This window comes from Pezoporus flaviventris, unplaced genomic scaffold (assembly GCF_033815535.1).
Source record: "Pezoporus flaviventris isolate CSIRO_AGI_PZ_B2104156 unplaced genomic scaffold, CSIRO_AGI_Pfla_v1 ptg000188l, whole genome shotgun sequence".
NCBI lineage: Eukaryota > Metazoa > Chordata > Aves > Psittaciformes > Psittacidae > Pezoporus > Pezoporus flaviventris.
The window spans coordinates 1,238,269-1,253,733 of NW_026892736.1; the positions used below are offsets into that span (position 1 = coordinate 1,238,269).

Here is a 15,465-nt window from a genome sequence, read left to right on the forward strand (position 1 = left end):
TGCACCTCTGGACCAGCCCCTGAATTTGTGGGGCAGCAGGACAAGAGACAGCAAGAACAAACAGTGAGGTTCAGATGGGTGCACACACAAAGCGTATGCACAGAAGCAGAGACAGCACCAGCCAATTCACTTAATCCCTGTCCCTTCCTCACTGGAAGCTGTCACAATATCCATTGTAGTCGACAGCTATCGACCATTGCATGCCATGCCATTAACCTTTGCCACCCAACACATCAGATGACAGAGATGGAGAGAGCTGTGTGTCACGTCTGAGCCAAGCAGCAGAGGAGGTGTAAGCAGAGCTGCAGCACACACTGAAGCTGATGAAAGTCTTACTATAACCAGGCATTCCCTGTTGTCCATGCTTTGTCCAACAGTGTGAACTTCATCTTGGGAGGCTCTGGCCCTATGGACCCTCTGAATACCAGCCTATGCTTTACCCACTTCCCTTCATCACCATCAGTTATCCAATGCCCTGGGAGCAATTTTCCTACATCCCTGGCATGTTCAAGGTGAAAACGACCTTGGGAAGTTCCTACAGATTTCCACAGATATCCCTCTGGAATACATAGCCTTCCTTGGAAGGTGCGGATGGCACAGGACCAATGTCCCAGGCATCACCTGAGAGGTGGCACGTTGCATTAGTGTCCATAGCCATATTACATTGCAATGATTAACATCCACAGTACCATACTCAGCTGCTTCTATCTTCAGAGCAGTTCTGAACCCACATAAAGTTCTCACTTTACCTTTTCTCCCTGGACGTGCAAGTTTCATGGACTGCTTTTGTGGTCCTAGGAAGATGCTTCTTTAGCTCTACACTGATCTGCATCAGACACTTTACTGCTTAGCTAGGAAAAAGCTATGAAAGAAGCCTGGATTTCTACATCTCCTTCCACAGGCACCTTTTCTGCTATGAACTTCAGTAAGTCTTAACAAAACTAAATGCTCATTCCCTTTTCCACAGCCAATTTCACGTCAACCTATGGGATCTAAACATCTTCAAAGGCTTCTATCAAACCTATGTAACCTGGCCAGGGGACTCAAAAGTCATGCAGGTCAGACAGAAGGACACACATACACGAGATCCATTTTCTCTGGAAACCACAGATGAAGAACAGCTTGTTTACCTTTACTTGAATCAACACATTCATTCCTACCAGCCTGAAGGGTTTCCTCCAGGGACACCTATATTTGGATAGTAGATTTGTTATGAGAAGAAAGAGTTCTTGGCACTTGCTGCATCTTGGCAGCAGCTACCCACAGTTTTGGGAAAAGGTTTACTTTTGAGTCCCAGCATGATAGAAGGTGACAATAACAATGATTGTCCAGGCCTGACTTGGAGCTAATCCCTCAGGGTGGCTGCATCAAAGCTCCTGCCTTCCTCACCTCCATTCCCAGGGAGGATGGGGCCAAGTCTGAGGGCAGGAGGCCTCATGTCTTGAGTGCAACCTGGTCTAGTGGAAGATGTCCCTGCCCATGGCAGCAGGGCTGGAACTAGATGATCTTTAATGTCCCTTCCAACCCAAACTATTCTATGGTTGTATGGGTTTATGATCTGGGAGGTGGAAAGGGTGAGGTGAGGTCTAAGGCACCAAGTTCAAGGCTATTTTACTAAAGAGAAGAGAAACCTCATCACCTATTACCAACAGGCAGAGCCCAGGGCCAGCCAAGCCTCTTGGCTGACCCAGACTCATCATCCATCATTGAGCCACCTCGCAGCTCTACCATTAGGACCCTTGGTTGAGCAGCACCATCTCTCCACGGTACCTTCCACATCAGTGTGGGATATACGGAGTGCAGGGAAAAGGGGGGAGTGAAACAACTTCGGCCAACCCTCAACTCCAAGTGCACCAGGAAGCTTGGTAACCCTGTGTCTTGTGACACTGATGCTGCTGTGGAGGCTACATGGGCCCTTTATTTAGCTCACGATTTACCCAGGACCTGCAGATCCTACACATGGATGCATCATTTAATCCTCATGCACATGACCCACAACTCTCCTGAAGAAGGACTTCATTAAGCCTCAAGCCCAAACCAAGACCTTCAATTCCTTTTTTCCAATAAAAATGAGACAGAAAAATAGCTTGAACATTTTGCTCCTAATACTTAAAACTTTTTCTTTCTTTGCCTCATGCTGTTGCTCTCTCTCCTCCCCTCCCTGTCTTACAGAAGTGTGACTAATCCTCTTCCTTCCCTTGCACTCTTACCTTGAAGGTATTTATAGAGTGTGATCGTGTTCTCTCCTGTGTCTTTCTTCCCTTTTCAACTCGAGATAAATCAAGCTTCCTCAGACTTCTCTCATGTGTCTTATCTTTCACGAGGTCATGCTAACTGTGATGGCAAGGCAAGAAAGGCTTTGCCTGTTGGAGGGGACACTTTCAAAGCTGATACAGCCATTACACAGGCTCTGCAAGAAACTTCTGATGGACTCGTTTTGCGTATGCACATCCCTGGCCTCTTGTTGGGTCTGCGCAAACAGGGCTTGCACACACCTGAGTGCATTGGGAACAGGGGGGATTTATCTCTTCCTGAACAAATTAGCCAGTGTTATCAGTTATTTTGTGTTATCTCATGTCATTGTTCGTGCTCTGCCTTCTGAGCTGGAAGCAGCAAAAAAGCAAGATGAATGCAGGGCGGTGAAAGAGATTAAGATGAAACACGTTTGTCGACAACATCTGAAAGGGAAAGGGTGGGTTTTGTACTTAGTTAACTAAAGAAACTCAAGGTTCTGGTCCCAGTGACCCAGAACTGCCTCATTTATGCTATTAAACTCTCCTCCCCTTCAAAACACAGCAACCACTTGCAAAACAACTGGGGATGGGCTATCAACATCCAGAAGATGGGTAGTTGGCCATGGCCAAAACCAGTTCAGGGATTCTAATAGATGTGACCACCAGATTCAAACACCCCCAAAGGCTCCTGGGCACTGTGTGATTTATGAGTGGCCCCCATGACCCCCAACAGTGTCACCAGCTCCAGGTGTTCCCAATCATCACTGCAACTGGAGCCAGCATCAGGTCTGTGAAACAGTTGGAAATTCCCCATTGGATTTCTTTCTTTCCATTTTTACCATGGGAAAATGTTTTCTCTGGGAAAATTTGGGAGCTGTAAGTCGAAAAACAAAACGTTCAGCAATGTTTTAACACTACATTCTTCATCTTTCTTTTCATTTTAATTGGCTTTGAAACTGAAAGGAGGGCTCCCTGACTGCTCCTTCCATCGCTTGTAGGCTAAGAAACCTTGGTGTCTTAGATGGGTTCATCTTACTGAGCTTCAAGCAAAATGTAGGAAAGGCCTAAAACTGCCACCTTGATTTGTTTTGTAGTCCTTGGCCATAACAGCAATCTGTAGAGGGGGCAAATGTCCCTCTGGACCTGTCAGCCTCTCTCCCCTGATTTAAAGTTGAGAATACCAGGGGAAAACCAAGTGGGGTGAAATCCATCTCCTGCAGCCTGCTGGGACCTCTCTAGTGTATGGGGAGTGGGAAACCGGGTCCATTTCTTTTCCTGTCCAGCTTCCCTCCAGGAAGACCGTTTTCTGATTTCTCAATAAAAGCAGGTAAAACAGAACAGAAACATCTGGGGCTTTATTTTAGTCCTCATTTTCCTTTCCCTGAAATTATCCTCAATGAGCCTTTTATTTCCCTCTCGCTATCTTTTATTGCAATATTTACTATTCCTGATTTGTCACTGTTGTTCAGGAGCCAAATTGTACCAAAAGACCAGTATTTTTCTGGCAGAATGAGTTGCTGTTTTCCAGCCTCCTCTCCTACCAGAGGCTTTTCTTTTCTGCACCCCACGGCTGCTCCCATCTCTGTGCCACACCGCTGAATTCAACCCTTTCTCTTTAGCAGCCCACAGCACTAATCCCGGCACAAAGCAGGATCCCTGATCCCCATGTTGGGGATATGGGGAGATTTTCAGAGCAGATTAGTCAGCTACTGCACTTGAATTCAGTTTCTTGCCCAGCAAAATAAGAGCTGAATAGATTACGTGCACAGCGGGTACTGCTAAAAGTCACACTGCTCCCGATACACTGATGAGAAACTCTGATCCCAGCTTGTAGTCAGCTGCTTCCCACAAACACAACTATCTCAGATCAGACTCTGCACTCTCACCTGGTTCTGCCTCACCATCACTTCCTTACCTTAAAAACAGCCTTATGTTACAGGATGATGCAGTGAGTGTGCATCATTTTCCACAACCTGAGAGACACCCAGAAAGAGATGCCCTAATTCCTCCCCTTTGCACAGCATTCAACCTGCAGGTTAAGCACTTCTGGGGGAGGTCATGGGATTTCTTTTCGTTAATTAAGGGTTTATTTGTTCATTTTAGTTTTTGCTCTACTCCTTCAGATTCTAATTAAAACTTATTGGTAATGTGATAACATATAACAAACTCAGCCAGAGATCTGGCTCCCCTCTAGTCAAGTACTTAATTTCTAACAGGCTTTCCAGCCCACATTAAGGATTGGTCTGGCTGCATCTGTAGGGAGGAAGAATGAAGCCATAGCAGGAGAAGGAGATAAATTTCCTTGCATTAGTCCCAGGAGGGTGGTAACTCCGAAGCTGCCGGACCTGGAGCATGTGCCTCCACACTGATGGATGGGTCCCTGAGCTCTCACTTCATACGCACTTTGCCTGAGGAGACTCGCATCACCTTTTGCAAACGGGGGAATCCAACCCTTAGGGCTTCCCCAGCTTCAGAATGGCTCTGAGACCTTCACAATCCTACACTTTTCCTACTCCCAGATCCTGGATTCCCTATTAAGTTTCATCTGCGTCTTCCATCCAGCCTCTCCTTTGCTTCCCATATCCAGACCAGAATTAGCTGAAGACCTTCCTTTCTATTCTCTTCCCATACCTTCTGGCCCGGACAGAGAAGTCTAGTTTAATGCAGCTCCTGATCTTTTCCCCAAAACACAGGGAGAGCTTCCTAAGTCTGGATCCTAGAGGAAGTTCCTCATCTGGGTCTCAGATTTTTCCCTGCAATTAACATCCTAAATCATCATAAAAACATGCTCATTCTTATGGAATAGAGAAAACCAACACCAGGTTGGATGGGGCTTGGAGCAACCCGCTCTAGTGGAAGGTGTCCCTGCCTGTGGCAGGGAGTTGAAACCAGATGAGCTTTAAGGTCCCTTCCAACCCAAAGTGTTTATGACTTCATTAAATTCTCTGGAACGGGGCACCCAACCACCATTCAGGAATTCCTTGGGGCAGCATAGCTTATGGCTTCAGGTTTTACTAAAACCTAAAAACCCTGACAAGCCCCCAGGCGATCCCATCATCTTCCCAAAGGGAAACCTGCTCTTCTCCCTTCTTTTAAGTAATCAGATATTGTCCTGGTTGAAAATCAAAGCTTTTATTCCTAACACACAGCTCAGGTTCCTTCTCACTTCAGCTCTTTGTGAGGTGGAGAACAGTGCCCTTGCATTACCTTGAGTATATTTATAGGCTGTGAGCACCATGAACCCCTTTTTCCCCCCCACACTGGAAGGAAAGCTCAGCTGAGATGCCTCTGCCCATGCTCTTTCTCTGAAAGATGATGTGGCTGTGACCAAGGCCTCAAGCTGCCTCTCTGGGTTATGTTCTCTTACCAAGAGAAAGAAACAAAACAGATTGGAAGGGGCAAAAAAGGGAAGAAGAAAGAAGAGATCTACATGAAATTGCTCTAACTCTTGTGTCAAATCAACTAACCCCGGCAAGGAGGAGTGCAATGCCTCACCATGCAGAGGAAACACTTAGGCCACTCAGCCTTGTCTGGGGCTTTACACAAACAGGTCAAACAGCTTTGATTAATTCCAAGCCCTGTCTCATAATTCAGTGTGCTGGTTTGCTCTCCTCTCCATTAGCAGATAGCAAACACACCATCCGAACCTGCAGCCTGTGTTACAGAAGATTCAGTGTGCATGGATTTATGTTGCCCTGTGCCTCGTGACATCTTTTTAAGGTGCCTTCTGCTGTACATGCTGAACATCAAAAGAGAACACAGACAGCAACAAAGGGGAAAATGCCTGGTGCTACAGGAGACATCTGCTCCCTATTTCCAGGCTGCAGGTAACCGAGTCGGCTGTACAATATCTAAGAGATATTGCTGGGAAGGCTGTCATGGGAGATGCATTTATCTTCACATGCATGGCAGTTATAATCTCAGAAGAAATAGCTAGTGTGTTATTAAGGCTTGTTTATCCGAAGTCACAGAGACAGGTAGCTCTGAGAAGCTATGAGTTTCCTCCTGGTTTTTCCTTTGGGAGAAGTCTGAAGGGGCCAGGTCGGCTGCAAGCCAAATCATTGCATCTCCAGACAACACCTTGGGAGCCAGTTTGTAGGACCTGGACGCTAGTTATGGGTGATGCAGATGAGCACTGGACAGGAAGAAATTCAAGTCCTAAGCATGATGGAGCTGATACTTATGGAGGGTTCAGTATAGGCAGCAGGAGTTAAAAACGATAGAGCAAAGCATTCAATAAAGGCTGTAAAAGAAGATGGATTGAGAAATCCAAACCCCTTTATGATTGATTTGAGTGCTTATGAAAAATCCTCACGGCCAGGACCACATGAACCCTGTACGAGCGGCCCAGACACCAGGTTTGCTCCAAAAGCTGCACAGCTGTCATGCAAGTGAAGGCTGCCTTCCCACGAGGCTGTAGCTGCCCTGTGTTTCCTTTGCTCTGATTAATCAAGAATGATGGGATTTCCCAGGTGGCTGCTGCAGAGACATCAGCAGGCCCCGTTTGATGCAAGGCTTGAAGCGAAGCCTGATTGTTTTGCAGAGATTATGTTCAACTTGCCATCTTTGAAGGCACCCTGGAGCCCTCCCAAGACCTGGCCGGAGCATTTGTTGGGTCTAGTTGAGCTCTGAGCCTCCAGAGACATCAAATCACACAGACAGAGACTCCCAAAAACGCTCCTGTTGCTGCCTGTCTGGAGAAACAAGCACTTCTCATGGGTACCTCTGCTCCTGATGGGTTTAGCGGCTAAACTCCCTTAAGGCAGGAGAGATCATAGAACCATAGAACAGTCTGGTTGGAAGGGACCTTCAAAGGTCACCTAGTCCAACCCCCCTGTAATGAGCAGGGACTCCTTCCACTAGATGAGATCTGAATCACGTGTATGATGCCTCCATCCATAGAGCAAGGAGCACTTACAGCTAAAGACCTGCAGTTCAGACAGGAACGTTAAAGCTGAGTCTTGACTCAGCTTATGTGCTTGGCCTTTATTTTCATTGTACAAGTAAGGGGAAGAGAGGAGGAAAGCCAAACTCACCAGTTTCTCAGGTCTGAACTCACAGCCCTGTAACATCTGGACCTGTTTAAAATCCCATCCCAAAGTGAACTGCCATCCCTTGGGCACAAAGAATAGATGGCTTAGCCTGGCGATGTATGAAAGATGAGCCATTTGATCCTGCTTTTGGAAGAAACACCAGAAAAACTGCCCCAGTCCTTTCTCCTCAATAAACTGGACCCGTGAACTTGAAGCCAGATGCCTGCACTTGTGTGTGTGCAAACAACACCCCAGCCCATATGTCAGCAGTAGCGTGGGGAGTGCTGCTAATAGCTCTGTCAAAGCACTCAGTGAGGGCAGGTATTGCAGACAGGGTTTTCCAGTTGGATTCAATAAATCAAAACCACAGCACAACTATTTTTACTGTATCTTTCAGGCAAAGTTGCTTTCCAGATGGCTTTGGACAGAAGGAGGAACGCCTGGGGAGCTACCTGTGAAGGAAGAAGAGAGATTTGCATGGAGGCAGGTGACAAGATGAGATCCAAGGGTATGGCCAGGGCACTTTAGAGCTGGGGAATATATATCTTATCCAATGGGATACAGGGAAGCACTTGTTTTCCCCCCATGGGGGCAGTCAAGCAGTGGACCAGCATCCCAGAGAGATTTGGTCTCTATCTCTGGGGGTCCGTTAAGGTAGATCTGAGCTAGAGTAGAGCTTCTTACCACCTCAGCTCCAGTAAGGTGCAGGGGGATGCCTGGGCATATTCAACCTTTCTTAACACCTATCAAGCTCACTACAGCTTACCAATAGTCAGCTGTGACATCACTTGTTATTAGACCCAAATCCTGGAGGAGTTGTGGGTGATTTTAATGTGATGTGACCTTAGAAGATACTTATCCTTCCTGCACACCCATTTTTCTACCCTATGGCAGTCCCAGGTTCTCCTTACTCAGGACAAATGGTGGCTTCACCTTCTGGAAACCTTCCCTGCTCTCCTGGGTCCTTGTCCTCCATCACCTTGAACACCACAACACCCTCCAGGACACGATTACCCACCCAACTTCTTTCTTCCTCCTTTTCCATCTCCAGGACCTAATGCTCATCCATGGCTCTACTTCCCATCCAGAGCTCCACATCCCATCCACCTCTTCAAACTCATCCTCTCAGCCACTGTTTTCCACTCAGCTTTCACCAGGACTCCATCCCCAACATGCCCATATTTGAACCTTTAAAGCCGTGATACCCAAAGAGATGAAGGCAGACCACACAAGGTGATGGAAATGCCTCCCCAGCCCTACTCCTGCATCCGCTATCACGAGGCTCCCACCATCAGTCCATCCAGGCTTGAAGTTCACTGCCAGTGGGTGTTGCCAGAGGGGACTTTGACAGATGCACTTGAAACAAGGGAGCTGTTCTGAACTGAAGATTGACAGGAACAAGCTTTTTATAGTTGGGTTCCTTTTTCTTTTTTCAGTGAATTGTGTCCTTCTGAAAACGCTGTTTTAGCAGGAGAACTGCCTTTGAATCTGTCCTTTCCCACTTCGGGGTTGAGAAGAAAGAGGTCATTTATTCTAAGGAAGCCAAAGGAATATAAAGGCCAATGGAAGGAAAAAGAACTCATGGGTAGGAGAGGATTTTGATCGGAAGGTGGGAAAGTTGAGCGACATTAAAAGCCCTGCTTGAAAATGACCGAGTGGAAAGTTATAAAAACGAACAAGTCTTGTGTGAAAACAATGAGGGGAATTGCAGGCACAATAGAAGTCATCTGTGAAAATTGCTGAGAGAGCAGAGAAGACATTTCTGTCTCCAAAAGCAAAATAAAACCCCATCCACAGTAATTCGTCATAATGATTCCTCTTAACTAGTACTAATTTTTACCCAGCAGTAATTACTATTTAAGGCTCCAGAGCTCTGGAAAAACGACTTTCTGGATGCAGCGACATCCGTGCAGAGGGATTTGCACAGTGTTTGAGGGCAGCCTGTTAAGGGAGAGGTTTTATTTCTCCTCCACACCAATACGGAGAGACAGAAATATCCCACTCTTATTGATGCACGTAACGGATTGCTCCTGTCAGAACTGACAAAGGCGCTAATTTAAGGAGCGTTTCCCTCTCTCATGCACACAGATGCGTTTTTCAAGAGAGGTTTTTTTTTCCTTGCTCTCCCCCTTGGAATGCGAGTTCCCAAAAACCAGGTGAAAATCCGCCAGACGATCCCTTGGGTTTGATTGCATCTGTGAAGAGCCTGTGGGAAACATATGCCAGGAATTATGCTAACGACGGAGCGCAGTAAAACCTGCCAGGTAAAGGCAGCAGTTGTCAGCAGGAGACAGCCCAGATGTCATTTTGGGATCCTGCTCTCCATTGCAATGGTCCAGAAATGACTCTTGGTCCCACTGGGGACTTCACTGCTGCTTAAACTCAAGCCCAGATTTTCATTCTCATCCTTTCATTATTATGATGTTAGTGCAGGGACTGATGTGTCCTCTGAAAGCTGCATGAGGGATGGGCAAAGCTTTGGTTGCAGGTGGAACACAGTGTCCTTGTAAAATTCATTATATTCTTTGTATTTCATCATAGAAGTGCTTTCCAGAGCACTGATTTTCCATCGAGTCTTCCTGGATGCCTCACCACTGTCCTCTGGGTGGGATTTCTACCCAATACCACACATGCAAGCAAATATCAGAGGACGCTACTATGAACTTCCCCAAAGCCATGTCCCTGTCCCCAGCTGTGTGACTCTGTTCTGTCCTTGCTGCTGACACTCCTGTGGCTGCTGGTGGGACAAGCCAGGGACCTGGTCTACATGAAAAGTGGCTGTTGTGTTCAACTATGGATGTTGCCTGGGCTGGGTCACCCTGTACCACCCAGTTTGCTGGGTATGAAGTGGCAGCAGGAGCTCTCCATCCAGGCTGGATGATGGCGATGCTGCCTAATCTCATCTTGGAGAGCCCTGATTTCTCCAAGCCTTGCCTTATCCAGCCAGGATCATCCCAAAAATGGCAGGGGACACACACACAAAGCAAGGCTCTCACTCTGCTGTGCAGCCAGTGATGGAGAAGCTGGGAATTGCCACGTCTGCAGCTGCAGAGGTTGTCATCTCCAGCCCAGCACCCCCAGTCCCTGCAGGGGATCTCCTCAGGCACATCTAAATGAGCAGCCCTCACCCATCCATAACACAGACATCTAGAAAACACCTAGGGAGCAGGCTGAGGGCACTGAATGGCATCTGCTGAGAGGGTGCTGAGCCTGTGGGGATCAAATGCCAGTTCAGAGATGAAAAGGTCCTTTTGGATACCCAAGGATCAGAAGGCCAAAGGGTGAATACCAGCTGACGGCTTTACTCTGGCTCTAGTGATGAGTGTATCCTTAACACCTGCCCACTAATCCCAATTGCATTGCTGACAATGGAGAGCTGCCCATTTGCTCTTTAAGTCCGCTTTCTCTAGAGAAAATCAATCAGTGCAGCAGGCAGTCAATCAGGCAGTCAATCAGTGAGGCAGTCAATCTGAACCACTTGGAAAATGGGTCCTGCAGAGACCTGGGCTCCCACCCAAAAGCCCCGTGAGCAGGAAAAATCTCCAGCTCTGAGGGATGCTGGGACCTTCCCCAGCCCAAGGCACAGCTCCAGACCTGGCCAGGCAGCAGCCATCCCAGCATGGGGCACGTTGGCTGCAAAAGCATCCTGGAGCAAAGCACTCCCTGACTGGAGATGGTCCCTCTGGAGGGATCGAAATCACAACACACACACACACACACACACACAACACCCGCCTTTGGGACTTGCAAGAGTTGCTGATGCTGACATCTAGTGACAGGCAGAGCCGGCAAGAGGGGTTACCTGGAGCCTTGACAAAGCTTTCCCCACCGAGGGAAGAATCTTGCCGGGGTCTTCCCAAGGAGGTGGGCTCCCAGCAGGGATGCTCATGGGGCGGAGGAAGCGGCCCGGGATGTCCCAGCCACTTCAATACGTCCCAAGACCTTATCACCGAAGAGGACGGGCGCATCCTCCCCTTTGCCTGCCCACTGCTTTCCCTGGTTTATTTCAGCACAAAGTCGTTCTGGGTTTGCTACCTCCAAGAAGCACAGGGAAAGGGGAAAATAATACCCTAAGGGAGCCGTCGGGGTTACAACCAGGCAAAAGAGACGGCTCCCAGCCGGGCTGCAGCCGCAAACCGATAAGGAAGCCCTGGGAATTGCAAGCGGGAGAACCGTCCGCTCCGAGCTGAGGAGAAGCAGGATACGAGCGGGATGCTCAAAGCAAGGGTGCTGCAGACCACATATGCTCGGATATGGCAGCACCCCACGGGGAACAGCATCTCCCAGCCACGAGAATGGAGGAAGGCTGTCTTGGAGCCCTTGAAGGGATAGGGAGGACATCGGGGGTCCTGGACCCCTCGCTCCGATGCAATAAAAAAGCCCATTTTGGGGGGAGGACAAGAAGAAATCTGCAGCAGGAACCTCATAGCACACACACACAGACACAGACTGGGGTCAGGTCGGTGCTCCGGACACTGTGCACGACGCTGCACAGCGCAGCACGGAGCAGGGGCTGCCAACCCCGTAACCCAAAGCCCAAAACCCCGACATATTCCATCTCCATCACCACCGTGGGGCTCCCGGTTCTGTGCAAATTCCGTGTCCGTGCCCCCTAACACAACCCCTCCGCGTTCCTCTTGCCCCAGCCTCAATTCCCGGGACACATTTATCCATTTCCACGACAAACAGGACTATCCGGAGTGACAATATGAAACATCCCAGCGCTTCGGTCCACAGCAGAGAGATGGGCGATGCTGCCCCGGGGGCTTGACACTGCTCCAAGGGGGATGAAGAGGGAAGCCCCCTTCCCCGGCCGGGGGTATCCGAAACAACCCCCAGCAGAAAGTTCTCCCCTCCGTGCTACTCACCCAGGAGGATCAGCGTGCAGAAGTAGAAGATGCCCCTCATCCTACCGCTCGGCACGGCGCGGATCACACCGACTCACTCGGCACGGCTCGGACCCACCGGCCCGGCTCGGCTCGGCTCGGCACCGCGGAGGATGCGCGGAGGCTGGGCAGGGCGAGAGGCGTCCCCGCCGCCCCAGCCCGGCCCCCGGGGCGATCGCTCACACCGCGGCCGGCCCAGCCCCGCTCCGGACCCGGGTCATGCCCGCAGCCGGGCTGGGTACCGCGGGCTGCCGCCGGCCGAGCGCCGCCGCATCCCCGCAGGGATGAAGAAGGATGGGGAGGGGGCGGGCGCTTCCTCGAAGGTTCAGTTGTATTATTCTTATTAAATAATTAATTCTCCCCTCTCTTTCAGCAGCAAACTTCTGTCCGCAGCCCTCGCCGCCTTCCCCGGGCTGCCGCCGCTTCGCCCCGGCCCCGTGGGGAGGGGCCTGGCAGCCCGGCCCCGCTCCTCCCCGCCTCCCCGGGGCGAGGAGGGGATGTGGAGCCTCCTCCAACCCGGAGCAGGTCCTAGACCGCTGTGTTGGAGCCCCCCAGGTACTCCCGGGGCATGGTCCCTTCGAGCCCCGCGATGTCTTCTTCAGCACCCGGTGACCTCCTGGAGGGTGGCAGCACATCCCACACCCCCAAACCCTCATCTCTTTGCAGCCTCCGACAGCCCCATCCCCTTAGGACCTGTGTCCTGGTCTTGACTGTTTGCTGGCAGAGACCCAGCCCTGAAGTCTTGGGCCACGTCCTCCCATGACACCTTCCATTAATCCCCTATAACACGTTCACCTTCCAAAGCTCCTCCAAGAAAACACCTCTGTAAATTCAGGTCCATAAACCTCCATCCATGTCCCCACACCTCCTTCTCCACGGTGCCCTGACCCTATCCTGCTCCTGCAAGAGACCCTTCACTGTGGTCCCCTGGTGCTTCTCTCACCCCCCAGCATCTCCCCCCCGCCATCTCCATGTCCCAACATGTGACCCACACTGAGGAAGCCAAGCAGCAGAGCCTGGCTCCTTAATCTTTATGATGAGTGAGCATCGTTTTCCACTACCTCCATTTCATGCATGGAGTAGCTGAGACACAAAATGTGGAGTGATGGCTTCAGGTTCACCCAGTAATTAACTGACCGACAGAGGAAGAAGCCTCATTCCCAAGGCAGTACTCTGTAAACACTGCCCCTCTGGTCCTCCTCCTAATGCAGGCTTGACCTTCCAAAGGTCTTATCTTTCCCTTCCTTTCCCTCCTTCTCTTCTCTTTTCCTTTTCTTCTCCTTTCCTTTCCCTCCCTTCTCCTTTATTTTCCCTCTTTCTCTTCTCCTTCCTTTCCCTTTCTTCCCTTCCATTCCCTTCTTTTCCTTGCTTTTCCCTTCTCAATGCCTATCCCTTCTTTTTCCTTTCTCCTCTCTTTCCTTCCCTCCTTCCTCCCTGTCCATCTCCCTAACACAGACGCTCCTCCAATGATTCAGAGCAGCACTGGAGCACTTTTTCCATGCCAAAAGCTCAGGCAATGCTTTTGAACATCTGCAGCCAGAGCTTTTCCCAACTGCTGGGTCAGGGATTTCAGCTGAGCAGGTATTTAAATGCCCCGGGAAGGTTTTTGTGCTGGAGCTGTTCAGGGTTCTTAACTTGGTTTCCTCGTGGCATCACCACGTTAATCCTCCTGCAAGTTCTCCTAGGAAAAAAAGGAGGAATTGCACATCTGTGTTTCCAATGAGCAAAGCAGAGAAGGGAAGTCATTCCTCCGGCCACATGTAGGTGTTCTGTGTCTAGCATAAAGAAGTGGAGAAAACGCTACTTGAGATTTTCCTTTTGATTTCCCTTTTCCTCTTGGAAAATGAAAAATGAAAGTGTGATCCTTGGCATTCCTCTCCTTTGGAAAGCTTCTTCCATGTTCCAGGCTGGAGCTCCTCCTTTAGCAAGTTTCCTAGTCCTCTGTCAGCATTGAAAAGCTGTAAATAAATCAGTGCCTTTAACAACTGTATTCACATCCCAAAGGAACATTTCCTCAGCTACTCAGTGGAGGAAAAGAAAGTGTTAAGAAAACCTCATTCGGAGTAAAAAAGCATCACTGTGGAGCTGGGGTATTTTTGACTTCTTAAGAAGAGTACGATTGTGTTTAAGCAAATTTCCAACTGCAACGGCAATGAGACGCAATTGAAACATCCAGCTGGGAAACTGGGGGAATTATTGGATTTTTCTGCTTATTATTATTTTTAATTATTTTGCAGATTCTTTTTTAGTGTTCTATTTTTGAAGGAGCTGTTTGCCCAGGAAAAAGAATAGTGCTGGAACATATGGGAGGGTTTGTAGGCTTTTTTAACAAGCAAATAAAAATATTTTCCTTGGAAAACGTTTGCCCTCCCCTCAGGAATGAGATGCTCTGATGCCCTTGGACCACAGCAGCTGACCTAAGCCTCATCACCCCACTCATTAAGAAGGGATGGGTTTGGCTCAGTGTCCCACCTCCCACAGGGGTGCTGGTAGCAGGGATGGGAGAGCTGGGTTTGTTCAGCCTGGAGAAGAGAAGACTCCTGAAGGGGAGACCTGAGAGCAGCTCCAGTGCCTGAAGGGGCTGCAGGAAAGCTGGAGAGGGGCTTGGGACAAGGGATGTAGGGACAGGCCAAGGGGAATGGCTTGAACCTGCCCGAGGGGAGACTGAGATGAGCTCTTAGGCAGAAGCTCTTCCCTGGGAGGGTGCTGAGGCGCTGGCCCCGGGTGCCTAGAGAAGCTGTGGCTGCTCCATCCCTGGCAGTGTTCAAGGCCAGGTTGGACCCAGGGGCTTGGAGCAAGCTGCTCTAGTGGAAGGGGTCCCTGCCCGTGGCAGGGGTTGGAACTGGGGGAGCTTTAAGCTCCCTTTCCACACAAACCAATGTGGGATTCTGTGATGCTTTCCCTAGCACTGTGTCTTGTCCCCCTGGTGAGGTCTGAGCTGCAGGAAAACATTCCTTTTGGTCCAATCAGTGAAGCAGCATCAAGCCCCTCCACCCACACATGTAGAGCTGGGGGAGGCAATGTGAAAGTAGCCTTGCTGTCCCCTCTTGGGCTAAGGACAAGCTACAACCTCCCCCTCCGTACAAGGGGAAGTCATCAGTGAATCAGTGCGATGAAAGCAACACTTCATCCCAAGTTTGATGAAAATAGACAATAGCAGGGGGTTGGGAGATGGCGAAAGTCCAGGCATAGACAACCCCTTACCACCCATCCCAACAGGGAGGCATTTCCTGCCTTTTCTTTAGGGGAAGGACTCGTGCACTGGAAAAAGCCACCCAGAAGAGACATGCTGCAAATACCATGAAGAAAGAG

General features: G+C 49.6%; 1 protein-coding gene across 1 annotated transcript in view; it reads right to left on the reverse strand.

Annotated features, from left to right (window-relative positions):
* GFRA4 (GDNF family receptor alpha 4) overlaps nucleotides 1-12,595 on the reverse strand; it is an 80,236-nt gene extending 67,641 nt beyond the window's left edge. The window contains exon 1 of the mRNA XM_061441006.1: nucleotides 12,136-12,595. Coding sequence (XP_061296990.1) covers nucleotides 12,136-12,175 — 40 coding nt within the window. The 5' untranslated portion in view covers nucleotides 12,176-12,595. The remainder of the gene's footprint in view (nucleotides 1-12,135) is intronic.
* Between the last annotated feature and the right edge of the window lie 2,870 nt (nucleotides 12,596-15,465).